At 62.7% G+C, this 27,136-nt stretch overlaps 2 protein-coding genes across 25 annotated transcripts in view; one reads left to right on the forward strand and one right to left on the reverse strand.

Moving 5' to 3' along the window:
- Positions 1 to 458: 458 nt before the first annotated feature.
- Positions 459 to 17,248, reverse strand: CFAP410 (cilia and flagella associated protein 410). 5 transcript variants are annotated; one of them, XM_047099103.1, is made up of 10 exons: positions 17,100 to 17,248; positions 16,389 to 16,596; positions 15,548 to 16,053; positions 9,569 to 9,587; positions 8,234 to 8,280; positions 7,731 to 7,888; positions 5,855 to 6,084; positions 4,644 to 4,815; positions 3,596 to 3,686; positions 459 to 1,761 (listed from the first exon to the last, which is right to left on the reverse strand). In XM_047099103.1, exons 3-10 carry the CDS (start codon positions 15,737 to 15,739, stop codon positions 1,630 to 1,632), a joined length of 1,041 nt encoding a protein of 346 aa, XP_046955059.1. In that variant the 5' UTR covers positions 15,740 to 16,053; positions 16,389 to 16,596; positions 17,100 to 17,248; the 3' UTR covers positions 459 to 1,629. The 5 variants fall into 5 exon arrangements, with proteins under 5 accessions (XP_046955059.1, XP_046955058.1, XP_046955057.1 ...); XM_047099102.1 differs by having other exon boundaries at positions 16,389 to 17,248; XM_047099101.1 differs by lacking the exons at positions 15,548 to 16,053; positions 16,389 to 16,596; positions 17,100 to 17,248 and adding an exon at positions 10,877 to 13,807.
- A 131-nt stretch (positions 17,249 to 17,379) lies between these two features.
- The window catches only part of TRPM2 (transient receptor potential cation channel subfamily M member 2), a 55,563-nt gene continuing 45,806 nt past the window's right edge, over positions 17,380 to 27,136 (forward strand). For 7 of the 20 annotated variants that reach the window (XR_006965634.1, XR_006965635.1, XM_047099077.1 and 4 more), the window contains exons 1-3: positions 17,381 to 17,482; positions 21,683 to 21,955; positions 22,703 to 22,791. Coding sequence is in view for 16 of the 20 variants with exons in the window: in XM_047099077.1 (XP_046955033.1) it covers positions 21,791 to 21,955; positions 22,703 to 22,791 (254 nt within the window). In the remaining 4 variants the exon portion in view is untranslated. The other 13 variants (XR_006965632.1, XR_006965633.1, XM_047099070.1 and 10 more) reach the window with 7 other exon arrangements.

Here is a 27,136-nt window from a genome sequence, read left to right on the forward strand (position 1 = left end):
CTCCTGTGGGTCCTGCCGTGCACAGGGGTGGGTGGGGCGGGCACCGCAGGAAGGTCGTGGCGAGCGGGCGGTGGGCCGTGCCTGGGAAGGGGCTGTGGGCAGGCAGCAGGGCTCAGCTGTGGGCTGGAGTTCGCTCAGGACTTTCCCCCCCGCCGCCAAGGAGACGGTGTTGGTTTCCAGCCTGGGGGGGTTTCCAGCCACAAACACAGAGGCTTCAACACCCCCGTTTGTGACTCACAGAGGCTCAGGGGCGCGGGCAGGGCCTCGCTGGGTCCTTGGCTCAAGGACAGCCGGGACAGATGTCAACCGGGACCACCGGACTTCAGGCCCTTCTGAGCTGCCTGGTGGGGCGGATTCAAGGTCACTAACCGAGGTCGTGGGCAGGCGGGAAGCTGGTGTGAGCTGCCTGGTGGGCGAGGAAAGGGAAGATGTTCTGGATTTAACATGACCACCCCAACTGGCTCTAAAAAAGACAACGCTTTATTGAGTGTGACAACCATTCAGACGTACAACAGAAGGCACGCACGGACCCTGCGGCCACCCTCCCGGACACCCCCACGTGGCGACCCCTTGCTCCCGCCCCCCAGGTCCCGAGGAGCCACGACACCCGATACCCACCACCCGCCCAGTGTGGCCGGGCCAGTGCGAGCGCGGCCTGCCACGGTCTCCCCGGCAGTCACCCCATCCGGGTTCTCGCACACAGTGGGTGAAGTCCCACCCCTTCGCTTGCAGGGCGACACAGACGCTAACGGGAGCCGGGGCGGAGGGAACCCCCCTCTCCGGTCCCGCCATTTCAGCACCAGTAAGACTAATGGCTCAGAGGCCACGCTCCTCCCCGGCCCCCGGAGCTGCTGGGGGGCAGGAGGAAGGGCCCCGGGCTGCAACACTACCACTCGGGGCCTGTGCACCACGGCAAGGCCTGTGGCTCTGCCCACGGGAGAACACGTTTTAGATGGGGTTTCCGGGCATCCTCCCCGGCCCCGCTGCCTGTCCTACGGCTGTACCTGAGTCTCCAGACAGGAGCGCGGGCCTGCCCACCCCCGGCCTCCCCCCGCACGGCGTACAAGACCCCCGCACCCTGCCAAACACGTGGGCAGCGGTGGGCACGGCCGCGTGGGTCTGCCGAGGCTGAGGCGGAGCCCGGAGCCGCTGCTGCTTCGAGGACGGCACCATCCTGGGCGGAATCTACCCCCGACCCGGTGGGAGAGCCGACAGGGGAAATGCACGTGCACGTGGCCCTTAGCTTCAAAACAACGTCAAGGCTACGTCCGTCTCCTAGGAAACGTCTGCTTCCAGACTGGACTTGGGGAAGGTATTTATTAGGGACAGTGGCTGCAACGCCACCTGAGAAGAGGTGAGGCGAGGCGAGGCGAGGCGAGGCGAGGCGAGGCAGGTGGCACACGCCTGGGCCCCGCACGGCGGAGCGTGCCCGGCGCGGTGCCCGGCGCCCTTCCCACCTTCTACACCCGGGGCGTGGCCTTCCCAGGCGGGGCTGAGCTTCTGGGGACACAGCCCGCGTGCGGACAGTCAGGATGCAGTAGGGGCCGTGGCTGTGGACCCCACACCTCCCAGATGCCGGGGCACAGGGTCCTGGGAGGAAGGCCTGGCGGCTCGGGTCCCGGCTGACCGTCATTCCACGTCCTCTTGCGGCTCCTGCTTGGGCAGAGCCTGCAGCCGGCTGACCACGGTCTGGTGCACGGCCTCCAGCCCCTCGGCGTCCAGCTCCCGCAGCAGCAGCAGGATGGCGGTCAGGACATTGTTCTGGGGGCACAGAGTCGCTGGCTGAGGGCCAGGCCGGGCACGGCTAGGCTGCCCCCACCCTGATGTGCACGTCCCGGGTGAACAGCCTTCCAGACAGGAGACACCGGGCAGGCCCTCAGGCAGACAGAGCTGCGGCCGCCTGCGGGCACTGCCCAGAGAGGCTAAGCGGCCAGCCCTCAGTCACACAGCGAGCCAGGCAGCCGGAGGCAGAAGGGAGCCGAGTGGCCCGGGACGGCGATCAGTAACGTGTGACCAGACACGTGCGCTCAGGTGTGCCATGCGTGTGCACACGTGCACCCACAACAGGTTTCTGTCTGCACTTGAGCAAGAAAGGATTTTGCACGTGAGGACTACTCCAGCTCGTTCTTCTTGTGGGGTGACAGGAGAGTCACGTGTGAGCAAAGGGACGTGCTCAGAGGGTCACCGGGCTGAGCCACAGAGTCCCTGCGTGCACCAGGGCGCTGACCCGTGGCCTCAGTAATGCTCGGGTGTCCCGCTCCACCCCTATCTCCCTACATCTCCAGGGTCCCCCTGGCCTTCTGCACTTAGGCTCGCAGGACACCCCCCTGCCCACCCCTGGGGGAGGGAGGAGCCACGGTCCAGGTCCACGTTCACAGCAGAACCAGGGCCTCTTTCTTTCCCGTCCCCCGAAGTTGCTTTGGTGACTCTGAGTCTGCGTTTGTGGAGGGCACTGAGCTGGGTCAGTGTTTAGTCTCGGGGCTCCCCCCGCCCCCCCCCCCCAGTGCCCTCCAGAGGCCTGGGCCTGCCTGCAGGGCCTGCCCTGCCCCGGGGCTGCGTACGTGGGGGCTCCTCCTGAAAGGTGTCGGAGAAGCTTGCACAGACTGCTGAGCTGACACCACGCACACACCCTGCGCGGGACCGTCAGCTGTGCGGGGTGTGGTCCCCAGGCCCCGGGGGCAGCTGCCAAGACTGGCATTCAGTCTGCGGTCACTTCTGTCGGCGGCTCTGGGGGGACGCTTCTCCCGGAGGGTGGGTCGGCCCCTCCCCGGCACAGGGCCTCGGTCCCTCTCCCTCTGTGCCCCCCGCAAGCTTGGCAAGTTCCTCGAGGGGGTGCTGGCGGCCCCCGCCCCCCGACTGTGGAGCCTTTCCCTCGTGGGCCCGCACCAGTCCCGTGGCTCTGCTCAGGCAGTACCCTCCCACGTGACCAGGTGGCGGGGTCCCCACTGGGCCATGCTAACGGCGGTAACCCTGTCCTCCTGGCCAATGACGGCTCCCACTGGGGACGTGAGCAGTTCCAGCTGATGAAGCCGCGCCTGCTGGCTGGGGGTACACGCGGCAGCTGCTCTTTACCAATGAGGGCACACACACGGGAGGAAACGGTGTGAGCCTGGACCGGAGGGCCAGCCCTGTGACCAGCAGGGGAACAAGCCCCAGCACGAGCCAGAACGACACAGGAGGCAGACAGACACTCGGAAAGGGCCGGGGTCTCTGACCGAGCTGCCCACATAACCGACTTCTTGTCAACAACCCATTACTCCTCCCAGGGATGAGGACTGTGTCCACCTGCAGGCGGGAGGCCCCCCAGCAGCGAACCCCTACAGCTTTCGTGCCACCACAGCAGCCGCCCCGTCCCCAGGCCAGAGCCAGGGCTCTCCTGCAGCTGTTGGGGGGGGGGGTCTCCTCTCTCTCTAGGCCGGCTCCTTCCCACTGACTGAGCTTAGAGCCAGCGTCCCGCCCTCTGGGGCCTGGCTCGGTGTCCCTGGGTGTCTCCAGCCCATCCAACCATCCCCCCGCCCCGCCGCCCCCACTCTCCACATCCTGGGCAGAGGGAAGTGGCAGCCACCTCCAGCCAGGCTGTCTCTGTCACACTCACCCTGTTCCTGCGACCGCTCACGGCTTCCCTCTGTGAGAAGGAGGGGAACGGGTCCCGGGAAGGGGGCTTCGGGCTGAGCTGGCCCTGGACGCTGCAGGTGGGAGAGAGAGCACAGGGTGTGTGAGCCTGACCGGCTCGGGGCCCCATGTCAAACCCTCCGGAGGCTGAGCGCAGCGAGGGAGGCAGACTGCCACTCTGTGATGTTTCTGGGGGACAGGGTGGGGGAGGGGCGGGGGGATGGGAGGGGACGGAGCAGGGTAGGGGCAGGGGGATGGGGTGGGGGGGACAGGGCAGGGGAAGGGCGGGGGGGGGCTGGGGGGGGACGGGGGTGGGGAAGGGGCAGGGGGACGGTGGGTCTACCCTCCACAACCCCCCACCAGAGACAACTTTGCCGCGCCTGGGCTCCCACCGGGGCTGGGCGCTCTGAACACACAAAGCTAACGCAGAGCAGGGGCTGCAAAGCCCGCCCCCAAGGTGGCGTCCATGTGGCCTCGCACGCGGGGCAAACGGAACAGGTGGCTTTGCCGTCACCTGGACTCAGCCCGACAGCCTCACTGGGAGCAACGGTTTCTACAACATTCCGCATGTGCGGTTTATGCTCAGAAACACCCACGACAGTGCAACCCGCCCCCCGAGGCCGCGTCAGCCGCGTCGGCAGTGCTGTGGCCCAGAGGGCCCTCCCTCGGGGCACACGCCCCTCCCATCCCCTCCCCCGTGGCAGCTCAACAGGCCACGGTCACAGCCACGTGACTTTCCCTCAGGTTCTGCGGTGCTGGGCCCGGCAACGCTCCCGTGCCCGCCGGTCGGCTCCACCCGCCCCCACCTCGGGGCTGCTCCACCGCCAGGGCTGGTCCAGACCCACACAGGCCCCGGGCCCTGAGCCTCGCGACGCACAGCAGAAAGCCGGCTGGGATGGGGAGCACCGGGATGGGGAAGAACCACCCTGGGGGGTTCCCTTCCCTCACTCCCCAGTCATGCAGGCCTGGGAAAGGCCCACTGACCCCACAGCAGGACCCCAGGGACAGGTCTGCCGTCCCTCCGGCCTCACCTGGCCTCCTCCTCGCCACAGCTGAGCGCGTCCCGCTGGGTCTCGGCGGCGGTGTTCAGGGCGCTCAGGCCGTAGGACAGCTCGGGCCGGCCATTCCCTGCTCCCTCTCCGCCGGGGGCCGTGACCTCCTCTCCCTCCAGCAATGCTCGGGACAGCTCCTCCTCGGTCACCGCTTCAGATGACGGGAAGGGAGCAGAAGCATCAGTGCGGACCCTCCCTCCCCACGCACCCCCCCACAAGCCCCCTGGACCACAGCATTCGGCTCTGCTTTAGACAAGAGGCATGCCTGTCCGCCCCGCTGGCCAGCTCAACAGCACGGTGGGCTCGTGCCTGCCACACCCTGACCCTGGCATGTGCTGGATGAGAGCCTGAACTTCAGCAGTTCTGCAAGTATTCATAAGAAGTGAGGGGCGCCTGGGTGGCTCAGTCGGTTAAGCGGCCGACTTCAGCTCAGGTCATGATCTCACAGTTTGTGAGTTCAAGCCCCATATGCGGCTCTGTGCTGACAGCTCAGAGCCTGGAGCCTGCTTCGGATTCTGTCTCCCTCTCTCTCTGACTGTCCCCTGCTCATGCTCTGTCTCTCTCTGTCTCAAAAATAAATAAAACATTAAAAAAAAAAAGAAGTGAAATTAAGGTACACTTTGAAAAGGAACAGAGTGCACAATATTTAGTCCATTTCACTCACACGTGGCTTAATTTCCCGGAGTTAACGTATATGAAAACTGCTCATCCAGGGGAACAGAACTGCACACGTGGGGAGGGCCAGGGACCGGCACGGCCATTACAGTGGACCCCAGGAAACAGGCACGGGTCCCGGACAACGGGGGTGGCGCAGACCCGGGCTGCAGGGAGGCGCCCTCCCGCCTCCAACAGGAAAACCAGGGGACCCGGTGCTTGGAGGGCAAGGGTCCCCTCTGCCTGCAGGGACGCTGCCAGCCCTCCCGGACCCTCGACGCGCTCGCCAGGGCGCTCAGGGAAGTGCAGCAGTGCATTCTGACAATAAAAGGGCAGCGGAAACAACTCTGCTCTGACAGTGGGGCCGGTGGGCAGCGTGGGGCCGCGCCCAGGGCCCCTCGCCCCACTCACGCTTGCGAAGTGAGGCGTGCAAACCTGGGGGCTCCCCCGGAGGAGACCACGGTGGGGGGTGGGGTACGCCTGCGGGAAGGGCGGGGGAGGGGCGGGGCCCCCGTCGGGGCGGCGCGGACACCTACTCTGGTTGTCCAGCTTCTGCAGGTGCGGCAGGTTACGCAGGACGGTCATGCGGTAGAGGTGTGGGTCGGGCCCGCAGCACGGGTTCTCCGCCAGCCACAGCACGCGCAGGCGCGGCAGGCCCTTCAGGTAGTAGAGCTCCGCCAGGCTGGGGATGCGGTTCCTCCGCAGGTACAGCTCACTCAGCTGCTGGCAGCGGCTCACGGGTTCCAGGGTGGACACGCTGTTGACGCTGCACGGGGACAGCACGGTGTCAGCTGTAAGGCCCGCGCCCATCCGCCCTCCCCCGGGAAGCTGATCGAAGCTGGGAGGCACGAGTCACGTTCCACGAGGTGCCCGGGGCGAGGAGAAAGCGTCAGGAGTACGGGCCGCAGTGAGCAACCCCCAACTCGGTGAGTTGTCAGGCTCACCGAGTCAACGGGGAGGTAGGAGGGCCCACTCTCCCTCACAGGACAGGAAACAGGCCTCCAAGGGACCGTCTCCATGCCCCAAAGCAGGCAGCAGCCAGCAGAACCCACAGCAAATACAAGGAAGCCCTACCCTACACACGCTGGGCACCGAACTTCGGAGCCCCGGCGCGAGCAGCAGGGTATACGGGTTTACGTCTTCCGCAGAGATGTGAGCACATCACAGACAGAAGGTCGCCCAGGCATCTAGGCAGAGACTCTACGGTCTAAACGGACACGAGCAGAAAGCTCGCACCTCCACAAAAGCAAGCGGACCGTGAACACACGCTCAGCGCAGTGTCCGGCTGAGCTCAGAGCCCAGCGTCCTCGTGGGCCTGGTGGGAGCTCCTCCTCCACAGCTTTGGGGACGCCGCTGCTCCCTGCCGAGCCGGAGGGCACGGGTGCGGCCACTCCAAGAGACCCTGCCCGACGAGACCTATCTAGAACATTCTCTCTGGTCTGTATCTGGGTTGGCAGCGATGTCCTGATTCTTCCAGGGACACCCCTGCAGTTCTGAACACTCACTGACCGCAGTTACCAGCGCTCAAGGTGTGCGGGAGCTGCCCAAGGCACAGGCAGGGGTGCGGTGGGACCCGAGGCTACACGCTGGCCCGGTCCTCCTCCTCGACCACCGGGCTATCTGTGGTTGGACTGAATGTCTGTGCCCCCCAAACTCATACGTTGAAACCTACCCCCCAAGGTGCCGGTGTTTGGAGGTGGCTGGGTCAGAGGAGCCCTCACAACGGGACCTTAGGAAAGAGACCCCCGAGCTCCCTCGCTCCTGCCCCCACCTGAGGACCCAGCGAGAAAATGGCGTGTGAACCGGAAAACAGGTCCCACTGGACACTGAAAATCCAACACCCTCATCTTGGACTTGCGGCTCCGGAATAGACTGAGACAGCCCTCGTACACACGAGGTCTAAGACCGTAGGGAAATGACCGCACCTCACCAAAGATCGGCACCCTGTGTTCACAAGGCAATTTACACCCAGTCCCAGTGCCGCCAGGTACCCAGGCCCTGGAACCTGGGCTCAGTCAACAACCCCGGGCCTTGTCCTTTCTCAGAGCCGTCCACAGGGCGCTCAGAGAGGCCCAGCGACCTGCCCCAAACCACTCCAGGCACGGCAGAGCCGGGGTTCAAGCCACGCCTACCTCCAGGTTTCCTGCTACTTGGGGGAATGGAAGGCAATATATTTATTTGTCAGGTAAGGCTTCCTGGGGTGTGGGCTCAAACCTCGGCTTCACTGATACGAGGCAGTGACAGTGACAGCTGGTGTGTGCGCACTGGCTCAGCGCTGCAGCCCCTCCTCACTGCCCCCAAGGGGCAGGCGCTGGTATTATTCCCATATTACAGATAGGGAAACTGAGGCCCAGGGACCTGAGCCTTGCCCGACGTGGGAGGGCCGGCATCTGGCAAGCGGTGATGACTCACGGGCTCTCTCCAAACGGCCCAGCTGCCAGAAGTCCCGGTGGCACCTGGTTCAGCCACGGATTCCCTAGTCTGTTAAGACGCCAAGGCCTCCGGAAGAGGTGGCTATGACCGGTCAGAGGCCGTGTTTTGCGGGGACACTGGTGGAGCTCCTGGCAGCTCTGGAACCAGAGGGCAGAAATGGTGGGGGTGCTGGAGGCCGATGTGGCCACCTCGAGGGCAGCTCCTCATCACGTGGGGGTTGCACCCACTGAGCACGGTGAGGCTGGGCACGGATGCAGCGGGGCGTGCTCGAGGGGACGGCCGGGAGCCCCTCATAAGGAGGCAGAGCTCAGGGGGGCTGAGGCACAGCCAGGCCTTGTGCCGCCGACCCTGCTCCGCGCACAGAAGCTCCCCACCCCCATGCCCCCGACAGACTCTTGTTGGGAGCTTTCAGATTATCTGAGGGGATCTGAGCCTTCTCCTTTTGAGCACCGTGACTCAGAGCACAGCAGGCGTTTAGGTACCTGAGGGTGATCACTTCCAGGCTGGGCATTTCGCGGCAGATGGAGACCTAGGAAGGAAAGGAATGTGATGGCAGACACCGCCAGGCGCTCTCTCCGCGAGCCCGGCACAGGGACGGGGTGGCACCACAGACAGCCCCATCTCGGCCCTCCGCGCCTACGCGGGGCAGCCGCCGGCCTCATGGGGGCTGACACGACACGTGACAGCAGGCAGGCTCCGCACGACACTCCGCTTTGCACCCAGATGCTCCCTCAACATGAAGAAGCACGCGCTCTCTCCAGGACTTTGGAGGGCGTCGCCGCTATCAGAAGCTGCCAGAATCCCTGAGATGCCTGCAGAAGACATCAGGGGAGGGGACCCCAATGGCCCCTGCGTGGACAGAGAACCTCTCTTTTGCTGTCCCTGAGGCACGGGGAGAAGGCTTGGCCAACGGAGCTGGGGCAAAAGGGAGACAGGATTGGAACTGGACCTCACGCCACATTAATACTGTTGATTCAGGGAAAAGACCAATGGGGCGCTTGGCTGGGTCCACAAAGTCAGCCCGGAAGGCCGATGGGGGGTACAGCCCCCACAAACGTCTGTGCTGCCACGTGTCAGGCGTGGAGCCAGGTGAGGCCCTTGACCTCCAGAGGCTCACGGTTGGCTCAGAGTGCCTTACATGTGCAATGGGTTTGTTTTCTGCTACAGTGGCATTTTTGGGTCTTAGGGGTTTTTTTTGGGCTGCTGAATATGCAGCATTTCAGCTATAGCAGGAGGTGGAATCAGCTTTTCTGGATAGCCCAGTGTCTCAGCAGCACTTCTGACTGTTTTCAAGGAAAGGGACGGTTCACGTTGCAAAAGTGAGAAAGAAACCACAGGTACACAATCCGTGTGTAAGTCCGGGACGTTCACTCTCGGACGGGGAGAGGGCAAGACCGTTCACAGACCCAGAGCTCAGCTCGGGGCACTGCCCCCGCCCACCCCAGGTGCCCATCTCTTCCCGCCGTGGCCCGGGGGGTGGGGGTGGGGGTGGGGAGCAGAATGCTGGATCTGACCAAGAACAGGGCCAAAACGAGCAACTCCTCAGTGACCCAAAGCCTTCCCCCTCCTCTGGGAGACCTGGGACACGAAGCCTTTCATCGACTAAATACTGAAAGGAACTTCAGAATAAAGCTGGGCACTCGGGGGTACGTTTTTCATTAGTCATTCTACATTCCAAGCACTGCTAAATGAACAAAGTACCAGATTAGGGGCTGAATTGAATGTGTGCGGTTCTGTAAATTCAACAGTTCTCTTGAGGGACAGGTGACACCTTTGGGGACCAGGGGGCATCTGGAGATGATCAGCAGAATACTTACATCTGTGAGGCGGCTGCCCCTATGGAGAGAGAAGACATACTTTAATTCTGTTAAAGCTGAGTAAGAAAACAAATGGACACAAATTAGTGACAAATGTCTGCAAACTAAAATTCTATAATTCCAATGATAAAGTGAGGGAAAGCTTGCCCAGATGACTCACAAAGGTGTCGAAAGTTGTCACACCACTGAAAACTGTTTATGTCTGGTGCCTGAGGGGTGCTTCTCAGACTGAGGAGCCGGAGGGCTGCCCCACTTGGAGGGCACAAAGACCCACTCACCCTCCAGGCTGCCGCAAGGCAGGACCACTTCCCTCACTGATGTAAGCAGACAAGCAAGTCCTTGTAACAGGCCACGTTCAAAGGCTGAACACGCAGCTTATGAGACCAACACTAGAGAGCCTGGAATAGGGCCCTTGTCTCTCCCCGCTCTGGGGAAGCATGGCCACCCCACGCAAGACAAAGAAGCGTATTGTTGAGAACAAACGGCAGAGCCAAATGTCAGAAGTGCCAGGGCAGAGGGAAAGGCTTTTTAATGCACAGGCAGGGCCCACTGCGGTCAATCTGCCCACACTTCCTGCGAGGCCGGTCTGCCCCTGGCTGGGCTCCCCACGCCCCACCTGAACTGTCCAGTGTACAGGGGTGCGTGAAGCCTCGCTTTGAGTCCCCAGTGAACACCTGTAGACCTTCCCAGAGTTCATGGAGTGCTTCTGGTCCTTCCTCAGCCCAGCCAGACCTGGTCACCCCCAGACAGGGAGTCACCTGGGGACAGCCCCTCCCCAACAAGGCCCAGTTACAAAAATGTTTATGGATTCCTTACTTGGGAGTCTCAGCTCTCTCTCTCTCTCCCACTAGAAATGGTGTTAATCACCTCGATCCTCCACCCGATTAGTAGACCTGGCTCCCAGTGGCTGGCAATGTCAGAAATCAGACCCTTCCAGAGGGGACCCGTTTGCCCCATCTACCCGTTTGTCCATTGCATCGGGCCCATTGCCATCTAGAGGGCTGACAGAGACTTCGCGGTAATGCCAATTGTCTCAAAGAGTGCATGTTTGGGACCTGGGTCTGAAGCACCACCACTCCGCGGGGGCAAAGATTCTGGAATGATCCTTGCCAAAGGCCACCTGGGCTGGTGGCAGCACTTCCTGCATGCTGGGCGGGCGGGCCCTGGCACTTGCTCTCCTCCGTCCCGAACCCTTTTCTGGCCCCTCCGCAGGCCCTTCCCGCCCCCCGCCCAGAGCCCAGGTGCCGGGCGGGGGTGCTGGGCAGCGGGAAGGACGTGAGGGGACGGCCCCGGGCTCTGGGCCCTCACCAGCAGTTGAGCTTCCGCACGCTGTGCAGCTCCGAGGCCTTGGCCCGGGACAGGACCATCTTCCGAGTCAGCTTCATGGTGGAGGGCCTCCCGGAACCCGGCCCCGGCCCCCGGCCAGGCCCTGCCCTCGACCAGCAGCCCGCTAGCCACGGGTTCCCTGCTCCATGGCGGCCTGTCTCCAGGGGGCGGGGCCCGCGTCGTCAGGGGCGGGCCCTGCGAGCCCATTGGCCATTCCTTGAGGGGCGAAGCGGCGCGAGCGAGGTGGGGCCGCCCGGGCAAGCGCGCAACGCGTTCGTTCGGCCCTCGCCTGCCCCGCCCCGCCCTTCCGGCTGCGCGCGTCCAGGCCTGCGCGTGCGCGGCGTGGGGGGACGGGGGACGGAGAAGTGTCTGCTTCTGACGTAATTCTGCTGCGACCCAGGTGAGGCCCCTCGTCGGGACAGACCCGCGATACCGAGTCACCGAGCACCGAGGCCCCCAGCTCCGAGTCTTCGAGCCCTGAGATCCTGAACCGCCCCAGCCCCGAGCCTTGTAGCTCTTGAGCCCCCGAGCTCGGAGCCTGGAACGTAGACGTGACAGTGTCTTGACTCCCTGAATAACGGAGATTTACACTGTTCAGATAAGAAGCCAGCCCTAGGCCCGTGTGGATTCCCTTTCCCCTTGAGCATAAAGATACCCCCCCCCCCCGTATTAGGCGTTTCAGAAGCCAGAGGCGCAGCTTACGTTGACTGGCTTTGGGATCTCAGAGCTGTTGAAGGTGACAGGACCCAGCTTTAGTCATCCTCCTCTCCCCTTTTCCACTGGCCCCCCTGTCCTGCCTTTGGCCTGCCCGGCCCATCAGCAGAGCCTGCTAAGTCGCTCCACCCTTGATGTCTGTTCGCCCTCACTGTCTGATCCGGTTCTCCTGCAGGTGGTATCTGATCGTCTCCGCCTGCCTTTAGCAAGACCCCCGACCCGCGATGTCTCAGTACTTTTCCGTCCCCTGGGTTCCCCCCCCCCACCACGCTGACCTTGGCTGTAAACCCCATTTGTCTTTGTATTTGGAGTTGAGGCCAGTCTCTCTCCCCTATTCCAATAGCCTTGAATAAAGTCTTCCTTACTGTTTTAAGAAGTGTCAGAATAACTTTTTCTTGAGCGGAGGTCAGAGACTGCTTTCCCAGGACGTCACAGCAACCTCTGAAGCCCAGGGCCCCTGAGACTGGTGGAGGGCCTGCCCGTACCAGGGGCCTACTGCGCGACAGGAGGGGGAGACGCCGTGGGAGAGAGTAGACTTCCTATGGGGTCTCCCGTCCCTCTCAGCCCTGCCGCTTGTATCACAAAGACGACATAGGGATTTTACAAAGAGGAAAGTCTGTTCTGTGGGGTTTGTCCACGTGCTGTGTTTTGCTGGGCCACGGGGTGCCGTGAGCAGTTTATCGGTCAGATTCTTGCCCTGAGGCCTCTCATCAGTGCATGGGTGAGGTGGCCCCCCCCAAAATGGTGTGTGAGCCTCCTCAGGCAACAGAGTGCAGTGCTGTTCTTTGAGGAGGAAGAAAGCCCGTAAAGAGTGCCAGTCGGAGCTCTCAGACGGACCCTGGGTCTAGCATCAGGCTCTGGCGACCTGTCCAGGTCTCAGGGCGGGACAGGAGTGCAGCCTCACCGAGAGTGGCAGGAAGAGCCCAAGAAGCCCAGGCTGTGCGAGCTTGCAGAGGCCTTCTGGCTGTCCCAACTTGGGAGCCGCATCGGGTGACAGGAGAGTCTGCCCAAGGTGTGGGTGACCTGCCACCAGCAGATGGAAGCCAACATCTGCAGAAGCTGGTCCTGGGGAAGGCGGAACAGGCAGAGCACGGTGTGCTGTGGCCGTGGGCCGGGGACATGTGGGAAGTTGCTGGCCCTGCTTGTCCCCACCTGGCTGAGATGGCCTCTCCTCCTCCTGCCAGGACTGGTGTGGTCCAGGTACAAGAACCAGACCAGGTGGGGCATGAGCCACGCCAGGGAGGCTGTGGGACAGGCCCCAGCTCTCGGCAACAGGGCTGCACCTGGGAGGCTCTGTGTAGGCGATGGGGGTGACAGGGGAAGGTGTGAGGACCCTGCAGGTCTCCCTGGAGTAGGTCGACCCTCAGGTTCAGGGTGTGTGGGTTTCCCTGTACTAACCACTGGGGAACAGGAACCACTGGGCCCTGAGTCCAGGCGGCCTGGGCCTCTGGGAGGAATCTTCTCAGCGGAAGTTGAGGATGGGCCCCTGTCAGGCACCCGCACAGAGGGAAGGAGGAGACAGGTGTGCTTACGGCCCTCTGGCCTCTGGGGGCCTCTGCAGCCCCTGCCGGCTGTGTGGCTGTTCAAGAGGGTGGCTGGGGTGTGAACCGGTTGAAGGTCCTGGTGACTCAGGTGACTCTTGTAAAGTGAGGATTCTTTGCCTGCTTAAGTAGAAGTGTGTCGGTTTGGATGTGTCACTGTGCATCCCCAGAACTCCCTTCCCCGTGTAGCTCCGATGAGAGATGTGCATGCGCTTTGGAAGGTGGAAGACAGCAGGTGGGAGGCCGTCCCGGGCAGAGGTGGGGAGAGATGGATGGACTCAGAGGGGTGGGGTGGGGGTGGGGGCCCAGGGTCTTCCCTGAAGTCCGTCCTCTTCTTGCCGACAGTGGCCTTACCTGCCGCCAGCAGCCCTTGTTGCTGCAAACTGACGGTGGCAGAGCTCTGAAGAGGCCACCGCCGTCCACAGACCTCTCCACAGCCCCCCTCGTGGTCCTGCTTCCAGAGCTGGCCACGCCGAGCTCCCCAGCTCCCCTGCAAGCTCGCTCCTGTGCATCTGCCCCCCTGCCCTGGGAGAACTGCTTCTCGCTCCCCCTTCTCCAGTTTCTCCCGGACTTCTGTGTCCCCAGCTCCTTCCCGCTACTGTGTAAAGATGAGCGCCTGTAACACATCTCCTATTTTGCCATGTTCCCAGCGCTCCTGCTTCCTGGAATGAACCCTGACACGGGCAGAGATGCAGCACCAATTTGCTTAAACCAAAACGGAAACACCGGTTCCCGTCGTCGAGAAGCCGAGGGGACACCGGTGGGCGTCGTCGAGAAGCCAAGGGCAGTGGCTTCAAGTGTGGCTGGATCCAGGGCCTCGGTCTTCGTTATTGGGGCCCGGCCTCTACTCCCGCTCCCAGCTTACACTCGCCCGCATCAGATGCTGTCTACCCTCTGCTTCAGGCCTGCACCGTGGCTGCTCGAGTCCAGCAGAAAGAAAGCTTTTCTCAGTGACTCAAGTGCCTGTTTGGGGACTGGCCTGGCATCAGTCCTATGCACCCCGAATCCGGCTCTGTGGCTGGCTGTGCAAAGCCCGGGTTTCCGGCCTGAGCCACATGCCCAAGGTGGATGATGGGAGTGAGGGAGGGGAAGTGACCCAGAGGAACATCAGAGAAGAAGGGAACCCGCTGCTTCAGACTGGCGGTTGCTGTGGGAAAGGTGACAGCCCGAACATGCCTTGTCTTCTGCCCCCCACCACGTTCTCTCCTTGTGTCCCCTGCACACACTTCCTTATTCCAGGGGAACTTCCCTCTCCCAGCGGTCACTCTGGGGCTCTGCTCACTGGATTCCCACGTGGCCCTGGCTACTATAGGACAGTGTCCTTCCCTCACTTCTAGCCCAGCTGAATCACGAGCTTCATTTCTGCCAGCACCACGTCCCAGAGACCCGCGTGGCTTCCCCGAACTCCTGTGAGCTTCTGGAAGCTACACCCCCAGCGTCTCCTCCTTATGGCTCCTTGAAGCCCCCGGGTTGGAGGGGGAGTGGGAGGGGCCAGGTGGCCTCCAGGCCGGGAGGCATGGTCCTCCCTCTGCTGGGGTCCTGGCCCCTGTGCAGTCTGGGAGATAGCACTGCTCCAGCAGGCGTGACAGGGACCCAGGGACAGGGCCTGCTCTCCTCTCAGGACCCTGGACGGGCTGACCACTCCGCCCTCATCCCCAGGGGGCTGCCCCACAGCGGGTGGGGACTGAGGAAAGTTCGGGGTGTTTGGGCTGGACGGTGGCAGAGAAGAAGGTCCTGGGGTAGAGAGGGAGGAACCTCCTCCAGGCGTGAGCTCTGCTTCTCCGATGGCAGCAGAAACTGTCAGTAGCCAGCGAGGTCACCCGAGGGTGGACCGTCCCCAGACCTGCCTACCTTCCCCCTGCCTGGTTTTCCTCTGGGGACTCGGCCTCCGTGTGTTTTAGCCACTCTGCCTCCGGTTCTGCCTCCGCTCTCAGCTGAGACCCTCCCGGGCACGGCCCCCGGCCTATCACTGCTGGGGTACAAAGGCGGGCCCTGTGGCTCTGGGTGCACAGCTGGAGGGCCACCCGGCCCCAGAGCTCCCTGGGGCTCCTGGGAGAGCACCGGACCCGGCCGGCCTGGAGCCGCTGGCCCGTCTCCCCGAGCCGGCTGTCCAGGGCTCCCTGAGGCCTCGCCTGCCCGCGGGGGGCCGGCTGCCTCTCACACCCACGAATACCCTTGAGGGCAACAACCACTGCCTGCTCCCTCCACGCTGGGCCTGCTGGCGATCGTGTTCTGACCACGCGGGGCCGGGGGTGACTGGGACTTGCCCCAGCTTCTGCCCTAGCTTCCCTTCTCTCTACCCACCCCTACCCCAACCTCCAAACCCTTTGGTTATCCGGTTATCCGCAGCTATGTAACAATGGCTCCAAACCTAGCAGCTGACGGCGGGAGACATTACCTCTTCACGGTGCCTGAGGGGCGGGAATCTGGGAGCCGTGGGGCTGCTGGCCTGGTCTGGGGCCTCTCGTGGGGTCAGGCTGTGGGCCCGGGGCCAGGGGCCGGGGACCAGGGCTGCCGTCTCTGGAGACCTGAGTGGGGTCCGGGCTCGTTCATGCGGCTTGTGAGACAAGAGTAGCCTGCGTGTGTTCATTTAACACAGTGTCCTGAGAGGTTGTTTGGGCCTCGGGGTCCTTCCCAGCTCCGTCCCCATATCTGTTGCTTGGAAACGCGCTGCCTGCTACGGCTGTCGGGAAGGCACGTGGTGCAGGGCATTGGCCCCTGCGCCGATCGGCTCCCTCGTCACCATCACATCTCAACCGTCCTTTCTGAGAGGTCATTCCCAGAATGCAGATGATCTGTCAACCTCGGGCATGAAGGCGTGAAGGGACGATGGTGTCCCCAGCATGAAGCCCACTTCCCTTGGTGCTCTGTCCGGACCAGGGCTCTGCAAGCCGCAGCCACTGCCTGTTTTTGTAAATAGAGTTTTATTGGCACACGGCCACACCCATCCATGTACCTGTGGCTGATGGCTGCTTCCTGGCTGCAGGGGGCTGAGTAGTTAAAACGGAGCCCCTGGGCCTGCGGATCCTGAAGCCTTACCAGTGGCCCTTAGAGAAGCCGTTGCAGCCCCGCCCTAGACTCTGGCCGTGTTGTCGCCCCACGCCCTGGACCCACCCCAGCAGCCAGCTTCTCTGCTCCCGTGGATTCTTCACGGCCGGCCACAGCATGCCCAGGCCACGTGGCCACACTGCTCTCTTTTGCACTGACTGAGTTTTCTTTTCGCTGCCAGAACTTTTTACCTTGGCCGTGTTGTCCACGCCGTGAAAACGTCCTCCGCGTTTCCTTTCGCTGGATGTGAGCCAAGTCGCAATCAAAGTCAGGACTGCTGCGTTCCTGCTTTATGGCCAAACGCCTCTTTATTTTTATGGGATGGATGTTTCATAATTGCTCTTGCAACGGCGTCCTGGCGGACGGAACGTGGCCTTCTTGTGAAATGTGTGGTTTTTGCTGGAAGGGAAGGAGCCACAGGGGCGACATGAGCGCTGATGTTTGGTCAGCAGCCTCTTTCACGTACTGCTTCCCCTTCACCGACGTTCCCACAGAGGCCCTGGGATACTCGGAAGCCAAAGTCAGACCGCCCGTGCCTGCCCCCCCAGAGCTCTGCGTGACTGCTGTCTCTTGAAATATTAACTGATCCTCCGCCCTGTGCTTTCAGTCAGTGGAATGGCTCTCAGGCCAGAAGGCCCCCCAGGGAAGGAGCGCTAGCCCAGAGTCTGGGCACGGCTGCTAAAAACCAGCTGCAGACGCCGTGGGTCTCTGCTTGCTTTGCCTGTTAACTAAGGTCTAAGACCCCTCCCGGGGGCGGTGGCAAGCCAGCTCCTGCGGCGGGTGCCGGCCGGCCGAAGGCCTGGGCTGCCGGACTCTGACGACGCAGCAGTGACAGGGGGGCGCCTCCTGCAGGTGAGAGCCTCCAATCAGCCGTCACACCCCCGCTGCTGTCCACCCTTTACCTCCACGGTGCCGACCGCTTCGGAGGAGGGCTCCAACCACCTTTGTGCCCATCAAAGTGCCTTGAGAAGTCCATCAAGCACTGCCCTACGTAAGGGGCTCTGATGGGTTCTGATGGGCCACAGGGGTCCTGTGGGCCCATGGCGCTGTGGCTCACCCCTCTGTGGAGAGGCAGGGGCAGATAAAGGCCAGGCGCCTTCCAGTGGAGGGTGTCATGGGCAGGAATCTGAACACTAGGTCAGCACGCCCAGGGGAGGAAATGAGGGCGTGGTCAGGCGGCCAGGAGTCAGCTGGCAGAGGTGCAGGGCCCGGGAGTGGCATTGTGCCACTGTGGGGGGCATTGTGCACTGGCGTCTGGGAAGGAGAGGGCGGTGGTCTTTGTGAGGTGAGGGCACCGTGGGGGGTGGTCTGGACCTTTAGGAAAGCTGTGGTCAGCTTTTTGTGTGAGGGGGTGGAGTCAGAATCCTTATCCTTCTTCCAGCCAGGAGGACTGAGAAGGGGCAGTCCAACCAGGGTGGAGTTTAGACATCTGTGGGACCCCATGGCCGGCACCTGCCACATGGGTGCTGTGAGGTTAGATCTTCCCTGCCCCCTCGGGCCCTGCCTTACTGGGAATGGTCTCCTGGCTTTGGGTACTTCCAGGAAGACGGGGGTGGGGGTGGCTGCAGGCATCTGGGCGAGGAGCATCCTGAGGTCGGTAGGGGAAGTGGGTCCCAGGCTGCAGGGCCACTTCGGCCTCCTGTCCCGCCCACCAGCCGACCCCTGCCCCCACTCCCCGTCCCTGCCCGACGCGGTTCCGTCGGGCCTTTCAAGGAGAAGCCGGCTGCCCCTCCCTCAGGAGGCAGGTACAGGCCCAAGAGCCCGGGGCGGGGCGGGGGGTCCCCTCTGGTGGGGCGTCTCCGTGCGTCCTTGGCGCTGGCGGGCGCGGGACTCGCGGGCTGAGCGCCCCGGGCTGGTGACGCAGAGCGCGCTGCGGGCGACGCGGACCGCGCGCGCGGGACGCACGCTCGGCGGCGAGACATGCGGGCTGCCCCGCGGGGCCGGCTGGCGGTCCTGCGCAGCGGCGCGGGTGACGCGGGGACACGGGCCGGCTCCGAGCAGGTACGGCCGCCCGCCGCCGGGGATGGACAACACCGGGGTGCGGAGAGACGTGACGGGACCCGCGCTGGGGCCGGGGCGCGGGCCGCCGGCGCAGGTTGGGGGAGGGGCGGGGGCGCGGGGTGGGAGGAGGGTGCCCCCCAGGGTCCAGGGCCGCGGGCCGGGCTGCTGGTACAAGCAGAGGGCGGGCTGCCGGGTGCGGGGGCCTGGGCGCAGGCCGGGTTGCCGGTGCGGGCGCGGGGCGCACACTGGGGCGCCGCAGGGGCGCAGGTTCGAGTGTAAGCTCCGGGGTGGAGATGCGGGCCTGGGCTCGGGCGGGAGTGCGGGGTGCTGGGACCCAGGCTGCAGGCAGGGTGCCGGCACAGGCGTTGCGACGGGGCCAGGGTGAAGTCTTTCCGGGGGCGCCTTGTTCTGACCTGGGGAGATGAGGAACTTGCCACATCTGGGACTTAGGCTCTGACCACAGCTTTCCCACCCCCACCCACCGCAAGACCACGGGGCCCATTGCCGCCGGCGGCAGGCACTTCCTTTGATGGGCGTACTGCTATTTACAGTCTGGAAAGTGTTTTCCCTGCAGGGATTTCAGAGGATGCCTGACCTGGGGATGGGCAGGGAGCATGCAAACGGTTTAGAAAGAGAAGTGGGAAGAGGGGGTGGGGGGGGACGTCCGGCCAGCGTGCCCTGAATAGCCTCACATAGGGAGTCTGTGGGTTCAGCCTTCTGGGCTGGGCTGGTGGGATATGGGGCGGAGACCCTGTCTTTGTGAGTTCCCAGGGTCCGGGCCTAGTGGCTGCTGCAAAGGACAGTCCTCAGGACTTTTGTTCTGTTTGGACTTGGTGTCTATTCCCAATGTCGCCAGGGCACAGCCTTCCAGCATGCCACCCCCGGACTGCAGGAGGCTGGATGGGGGGGGCCCACCTGGGCGCAGGCGCTGCTGTGTGGCCCCCTCCCCATGCACCTGTGCTCGCTGCCCGTGGCCCCTCCCTCTCCTCTCTCCTCCGCGGCCCTGCGTTTGGACATCCACCCCACTGTGGCCCTGCCTCTTGCAGGCCCGCTCACTCCATGGCAACAGCTTCGCGTGTCTGTCGGGGGTCCTGTGCCGAAGGGCATCTATAGATGTGCATTTGTTTGTTTGTTTTTCAGAAACACTTATCTAGATACACTTATATCATATATCTATTATCGTTAGTGTTTATACCATTACGTTCTACTCTCTGAGTCTGTGTCCTTGGTTTTTTTCCCACTTTTTATTTATATATATATTTTTTAAATGTTTGCTTAGTTTTGAGAGAGAGACAGAGAGGGACAGAGACAGAGACAGAGTGTGAGCCGGGGAGGGGCAGAGAGAGAGGGAGACACAGAATCCGAAGCAGGCTCCGGGCTCCGAGCTGTCAGCACAGAACCCAATGCGGGGCTCAAACTCACGAACCATGGGATCATGGCCTGAGCCAAAGTTGGACGCTTAACCGACGGAGCCACCCAGGCGCCCCTTTTTCCTACTTTTTAAATAAAAATGTCCAAACAGACACAAAGTTGAAAGAATTTTGCAGTGAACCCTTAGATGTGCATTTTGTGTGACTGTATGTGCAGGCCCGTGTGCCGTCATGTTCTATTTATGTATCTATGTGCCTGTCTTCTTGGAAGTCATTTACTTACAAAGTGCTCTTTTTTTTTTCTTAAGTTTATTTATGTATTTTCGGAGAGAGCGTGAGCGAGCGCTTGGGAGGAGGGGCAGAGAGAGAGAGAACCCCAAGCAGGCTCCGCACTGTCAGTGCAGAGCCTGACGACGGGGTTTGAACTCACAAACCGTGAGATCATGACCTGAGCTAAAGTTGGACGTTTAACCCACTGAGCCACCCAGGTGCCCCCACTTTCATCGTTCTTACCACACGTGTTTGCCATTGCATATGGAGAGTTAGAGTTACAAACCGGGGTGACCACAACTGCCTTCTGGTGATATGTGAAGAAAACGATGGAGGGTTGGATTTGGGGGGGAGCCCCTGAGAAGGTGGATGGGGGATTTTGTAAGGTCGTGGTCAGCCCTGGGTTTCCAGACTCTTCCAGGGCCCAGACTTGGATGGGGGAGGGAGGAGGAGGGGAGGGCAGGGGAGGAGAGAGAAGGTCAGTCAGCATCCCCAGTACCCCCCCTCCCCGTTTTGCATGGCTCCTGGCCCTGCCTGAGGGGCCAGGTGACAGCGATGGCCTTAGGGCTGCTCAGGTGTGAGGCTTGCCACACTCAGGCAGCTTGTGAACAGAAGTTTATTCTCACAGCCCTGGAGGCTGGAGGGCTGAGGTCGGGGTGGCAGCACGGGGGGGGGGGGAGGGCCCCCTTCTGGGTTGCAGACTTCTGTCCTCACGGTGGGGAAGGGGCGAGGGCACTCCCTGGGGCTTCCATCAGAGCACAGACCCCAGTCGTCAGGGCCTCCTCACCTCCCAGAGGCCCCGCCTCCGACTGCCATCACCGCTGGGGGGCGGTTTCCACGTGTGAACTTCAGGGGGGCACATTCCGGCCATAGCGGTCCTCTCCTGGCCCCCCAGATTCATGTCCTTCTCGCATGAGAACTACATTCACTCCATCCCAACAGCCAAGTGTTAACTCCTTCCAGCAGCTACTCCGAAGTCTGATCTAAATCTCATCCGAGTCAGGGGTGGGGGAGACCCCAGCTGCGTTTATCCTGAGGCGGATTCCTCTCCGGCTGTGGGCCTGTCCCGCCAGCAACGGTGGGGCACCGGACGGGCACTCCCACTCCGAAGGGGAGCAACCGGAGGGGTGACGGGGTCCAAGCAAACCTAAACCTCAAGGCCCCTGGCCTGGTGGTCCTGCCCGATGGCTTTTCTGGGCACAGCCCACCCTGCAGCTCTCCCCGGCTGGAGACGCATGCCAGTGGCTCTGCTGGTTTGGGGCCACCCCACCCCACGGCTCCACTGGGTATTGTCCTGGCAGCGGCCCTGTCCCAGGGTCAGGTGCCCAAGGCTCTGGGTGGCCTCATCTGTTAAAATCTGGGTGGAGGCGGCTGAGCCCCCCAGACTCGCATGCTTTTCAGAACAGCAGTGATGGCATCGTGCAGGTGCCACTAACCCTGGCCACAGGGGGCCAGCTGGAGCGGCGCCTGGGGCTGCGGGGAATTGGGAGAGCCGGGCCCAAGATGAGCAGGGTGCAGGGTAGCTGTGGCTCCCCGTTTGCAATCGTTCTGCCCCCGCAGGCCCTCGCACTCTGGGCCTGTGCTGGGAGGACGGCCCCACGGACGGGGATGGAGTGCCTCCTCCGGCCCTTCACAGTGACCTGAGGTCGCTGTGGCTACAGATGGGCCTCCGGGGCCCTGGGGATGTGCATGTGCTTCCAGACGACCCGGGGCCCCTGCTGGCGGACACAGCTGGGGCAGCCGGGGAAAGGCGCCGACCAACGAGTGGACAGGCCCCGCGCGAGGAAGCACGTGCCCCGTGCTGTCAGGACACCTGCCTCATTCCCCTCTCTGATCTATTCCAGCAGTCCTCCATGGTGTGTTTCCAGAACCTTCAGCCTCACGAGCTGGAGTAAAGGCTGTCCTGAGGGAGGGAGGAGACCGTGGCAGCTGGAGTGGAGGCAGCCCTCACGATGGAGCCCCCCACCCTGAGGAAAGCCGGCTCCAAGCAGGAGGAGGCCTTTGGGGTGCAGCCCCGGAGGGTCGCTGACCTGGGCACGGTCCCCAGTCTCCGGCGCAGCAACAGCAGCCTGCGCAAGGTCAGGAGGTCCCAGAACCTCTTTGGCAACAGTGAGAAGGTAGGCTTCCGATGGCCAGCAGGGCCCCCCTCCGCCGGGTCCCCCAGAGCCCTGGTGGGGCACGGCGACCACCCAGGGATGGGTGTGTTTCTTGCTTGGGCAGAGGCTCGGCTGAGCCAGGGAAAGGGGACCTGGAGAAAATGGTCAGTGGCCAGGTCCGCCCCCTCCATGCATCGCACGCCCCTTCCTGTTCTTGGTCTGGTTGGGAGGGCGTTAGGCAAGCACTGCAACCCCGTCCCGGGCAGACTCGCTGGAAGCCGTCACCCCTGACCTCACTGTGCGATGACTTCACGTCTCCGATGTCACTGGAGGGCCCTGAGCACCACCGACGTCCTGGGCTAGATTCCCCAAGGCCCGCGACAAGACTGTGTTGAGGGCATGTTTGACTCCCTCGGCCCCTGGTCAGGTGGCGGGAGGGCGTTGGCCTGCCGTCTCGTCAGGACAGAGGCAGGTGTCCACACCCCTACCCGCCACACCGCTTTATTCCCGAGGAAGGCAGCATTGACAGAGAAACTGGAAAGTGCCGTGCTACTTAAGTAGGGCAAAGGAGGAAGAGGTCCCACAGGGCTGTTCCTCCCACACCTGAGAGCCGGGGCCGGGCACCCCCGCCCCGCTCACACCTTCTGGAAAAGTCCCGTGTAGCTCGACAGGGAGCCCAGGCGTATCTAGGAGTGGCGGAGGGTTTGCTGTCCCGAACAGTGTTGCTATGACTGCCCGGGGATCTCAAAGTGCCCTTTTTATCCTCAGCAAGAAAGTCTCAGTTCGTGGATCCCCGAAAATATCAAGAAGAAGGAATGCATGTACTTTGTGGAGAGCTCCAAACTGTCTGACGCTGGGTAAGGGGTCTGTTAGTGTGGCCACCCCTCCCCCTGTTCCCACGGGCCGGGGCCTCGGCGGGCTCCATTGGTATGTGTGTGTGTCTGTGTGTGTTGTGTCCGTGCGTGTGTGGCCTGGGCAGGCACAGCCCGTGTCTACATGGCTTCAGCGAGCCCAGTCCTGTCTTCCTGGCCTCGCAGGCCCAATCCCGTGTGTGTGTGTGTGTGTGTGTGTATCTGTGTGGTCTTGGGGGGCCCAGTCCTGTGTGTGTGTGTGCCCTCAGTGGGCCCAGTCTGTGTTCACGTGGCCTCGGGGGGCCCAGTCCCGTGTCCGCGTGGCCTCAGGGGGCACAGTCCCTTGTCTGTGTGTCTGTGTGGCCTCAGTGGGCCCAGTCCGTGTCCATGTGGCCTCGGGGGGCCCAGTCCCGTGTCCGTGTGGCCTCAGGGGGCACAGTCCCTTGTCTGTGTGTCTGTGTGGCCTCAGTGGGCCCAGTCCGTGTCCGTGTGGCCTCGGGGGGCCCAGTCCCGTGTCCGTGTGGCCTCAGGGGGCACAGTCCCTTGTCTGTGTGTCTGTGTGGCCTCAGTGGGCCCAGTCCGTGTCCCCGTGGCCTCGGACGCTTGCGGCAGCCCCACGTGCCCGTCCAGCTGTCTGTGGGCGAGCAGCTTTGCCTCATGCGTCCTGCAGGTGGGGTGCAGAGAGCTTAGGTGACTCATCCAGGGTCATCAGGGGACCGCTCCGCAGGGGCACTTGGACTTGAACGTGCTCATTTGGGCGCCACGTTGCATGCCTCTAGAATGTTCATTTCCCTCTGGAGTAGAGGGTGTCACAGTGCCGTGGGGGCTCTACGGGGACTCAGGGAGAACGCCCAGCCTGGACCCCTCGCTGAGGTCGGTGCCAAATGCAGACCGGGCCACCTCACCCTCAGGAACCGCCTCCCCCCCCCCACTTGCCTCTCCTACCTGTGGGGCCAAGACCACCTCCGCGGGCAGCGGTGGCCTCTACGCCTCCACACGGCTGGACGTTTCCCTCCTGGGCCACTGGCTGCGCAGCAGGGCCGCCCGGGAGCTTGGGGGCGCAGCGGGCAGCTTCGGAGGAACCTCCTGGGAGGTGTGGCACATCCTCGCCATTCCTTGAGGAGTATGATTTGTGTCAGCGCCTCCCCCCCAGCCGCACCAGAGTCGTGTCTTGCCACCGACCGGCCACGCTCTTTCTCCTCCGCCTTCCTTGTCGCCTGCTGAGCTCTTGTGGTGGATGCCGGCTCTGCTGTGCGGCCCTCCCTGACCACACGGGGAAGTAACCTCTCTCCCCACCACGCTCCATCTATCTGTCTTTTTACCAGTCCTTCGCGCCCCGAGATCGTGTGGCTTCGTGGCGGCAGAATCCGTCTTCCGCTTCCCACGGTGGACGGATAGCACCCAGCCCCCGCGTGTCGAATGACCTGGGGGGAGGAGCCCGCGTGGGGAAGGGAGAGAGATTAGGCCGCGGCTCAGGCAGGAGGGATCACCGCCGACGAGGCCGTTCCCGGGGCCCTGCGATCTGCCCGCCGTCGTCACTGAGGGGCTGGGGCTCACGCCTCCGGCGTGGCTCCGCGTCAGGGCCGCGTCCTCATTTCTCCGTCCTGGGAGCAGACCCTTGAGCCAGAGAGGGTTGCCAGCATGTTCCAGCTGGCAGCTTGGCAGGGAGTGCCAACGTACTCGGTGCGTCATCGGAGCTTCCCAGCCACGCTGCTCGCTCTGACGACGTACAGAGAGCGTTTTGCGTCGAGGTTTCCAGTCTTCGTTAGTTTACAGGAAGCTTATGAAAATAGCCTCCGAGGGAATGAGCGTCACCCGGACGGCCCGTGCAGGACGCGCTGGCTTCAAAGTCGTTCCGAAGACTTACGCAGCAGTCTGGTCTCCGGCTCGCGGGGCCCGGAGCCGCCACCCACCCGACCCCGGGCCCCTTCTTTCCTCTGAGCTAAGACCCAGTGGAGGATGCTGACAAGGGTCAGCGAGGGCCGGGGGACTCAGCTGGGATTTGAGGCTGAAACGGGGCTTCCTACTCCTTCAGTGCCCCTTTCCTGCTTTGAAGAAATACTGCTCAGGATGCCTTTGGTTCTGGAAATTTCCAGGAGCACGTTTACTAGCATCAGGTTTGACGCAAGGGGCTGCTACAGGGGGCTGTCGCTCGGATGTTACATTGAGGGCTGGGAAGCACGGGACCCAGTGATGGCCGGAAAGGTGGGGGCACCCAGAGACATTTTTCTTGTAGGGTACCGTGTGACTGGCTAACGGCAACTAGAATGAAGTACCGGTGTCCTGATTAGCCGCGTCTTATGACCTAAAGCAGTTTCCTAAATTATGTTTCAGAACCTGATGGAAGCCGGGGATGGGGTTTATAGCTGGAGAGGTGAAGCAGGTGCCCGGAGGTCCCGGGGACGGCAGGAAACACAGGGAGGGCGGGGAGCTTGGCGAGGTGCATCCGAGTGGGCGCTTCTGGTCATCTGCTGCCTGGGAACTTACCAGGCGTGTTGGATGTCCTGGGGGCGGCCGGTTCCTGGGTCTTTGTCTGGAAGCACCAGTGGCCCGCAGATTGTTTTCTGGTGCTCCCTCATGGAAGAACAGGGCATTCTCCTTGCCTCCTGTTTTCCTTCTCAAAGATTTGGGACCCCACGTGGCAAGAGCGGGGGGTGCCGAGCGGCCAGGATCCTGGTGGCGGGGGCCGTGCCGGCTGCCTGGCGTGGAGGTGGGCAGTGTGCCCACAGCCCTGATGCTCATGGGCCCCCTTGTGCTCCCCACGTGGAACCAGAAGGAAAGCAAAGGAAGGTGCTCCCCGGGGGCCGGCAGACCCCAGAGAGATGGGGTTCTGATTCGAGTCAGAGACGGCGGTGTAGACTTGTTTCTGGGGGTCCTTGGGGTCGCCGTACGTGTTCTAGGACAGCAGTCACAGCGCAGGGACGCCCAGCAGGCTCAACAGGGAAAGCACACGGGCGGGTCCGAGACTCCGTGTGCAGGCTTGCGACCTCTGTCCCCCGTCTCCCTCCCCAGGGGCATGCCAGCAGGGGAGAATGCAGCTGTGTGCCGGGCTTCTGTCCTGCGAAGCTGTCAGGGGCTCAGCGCCCGGGGTTAGTCCCGGATTGGTGACATCGGCACCTCTGCCTAGCACCCCCCACGTTCCAGACGCCCAGGGAAGGCAGGTGTTGAGCACAAATCGTGTCCTCTGCACGGTCTGGGATGAGGGGGTTGTGGAATGCAGACCGTTCTGAAAGCCCAGCCTAGTGAGCAGCCCCTCCAGAGACAGTGGTCCCAGGCCTGCGGGGGACTGTGTCCTGCACAGGGTGTTCCCCATCAAAGGGGTCCCTCCAGCGGATGGAGAGGGCGTGCTCCCTTGTGAGAGCAGAGTGCGGTCCAGGAGGAGACGGTGGGAAGGTCCTCCCCGTCACGAACGGAGCCTTGGAACAGATTTATTTATACACCTTACATATTTCCATCAAAGGCGTTGGGGTCTCCCCCACCGCCTTCCAGACCTGAACCCCACCCCCACCCCCCACCTCCCTACATCCCCATAATCTAATTAGTCCCACGTCCTGAGGGTCCTTCTCAGCTCTGCCCAGATTTGACTCATTTCCCTTCCCACCACCACCACCCCAGACCTTCCCCATACTGTCACAGTTACTTTGCGACCTTGACGTATTGGCTCTTTCTCCTCCCTGGAACCCTCATCCATAAAACACAGAGACCGAAGCGGATGCTTCAGAAGCTGTCTTCAGGACGAGGCGTGCATGCTTAGTAAGACCGAGGCGCCTCTCCAGACTGCACGGAGCAGCCCAGATGGAGAGCTTGGGCGGCCACGTAGATTTAAGATCTAATCTCAGCAGAGGGGGTGGCTCAGAGACGAGGTAAGGAGGTGACCCGTCTTAGGCCATTAGAGACTGAACAGAAAGCCTGGGGGCAGCGCTGGGCCAAGATACAAGAGCTGGGTCCTCGTCCTGGTGACTCCCCCCTCCCTGCCTTTGACCATAAATCGAGGTGGTCACACAACACATAACGTGTACCCTGTGTTCCCTGCAGGTCCGAAAGCGCCTGAGTCTCCCTGAGGGGTCGATGGAGGTCAGAGGGCGCACTCCGAGCTCTCCACGGGTGGGGCTTGTGCTCAGAGCACTGGGGGCCCCTGCGATCACCACACGCAGAAGGAGGGACAGCCCTCGGGGAGGAACCCAGCAGCGCCTGGGTGCAGGGCAGGCCACGGGTGTCTTAACCCATCCTGGGTGCTCTGCATGCTTAGTTGTTTGGCACTAATTTTATACGTTATTTCTAGAACCTCTTTAGACCCTCAGGGCATTCTGTAGGCTGGGGGTCAGGGGATGTACTGTTTTCCCCTTGTAGC

The sequence above is a fragment of the Lynx rufus genome, unplaced genomic scaffold (genome assembly GCF_022079265.1).
Source record: "Lynx rufus isolate CCGP_SWC_20201006 ecotype Redwood Valley unplaced genomic scaffold, mLynRuf1.p SCAF_5, whole genome shotgun sequence".
Lineage (NCBI taxonomy): Eukaryota > Metazoa > Chordata > Mammalia > Carnivora > Felidae > Lynx > Lynx rufus.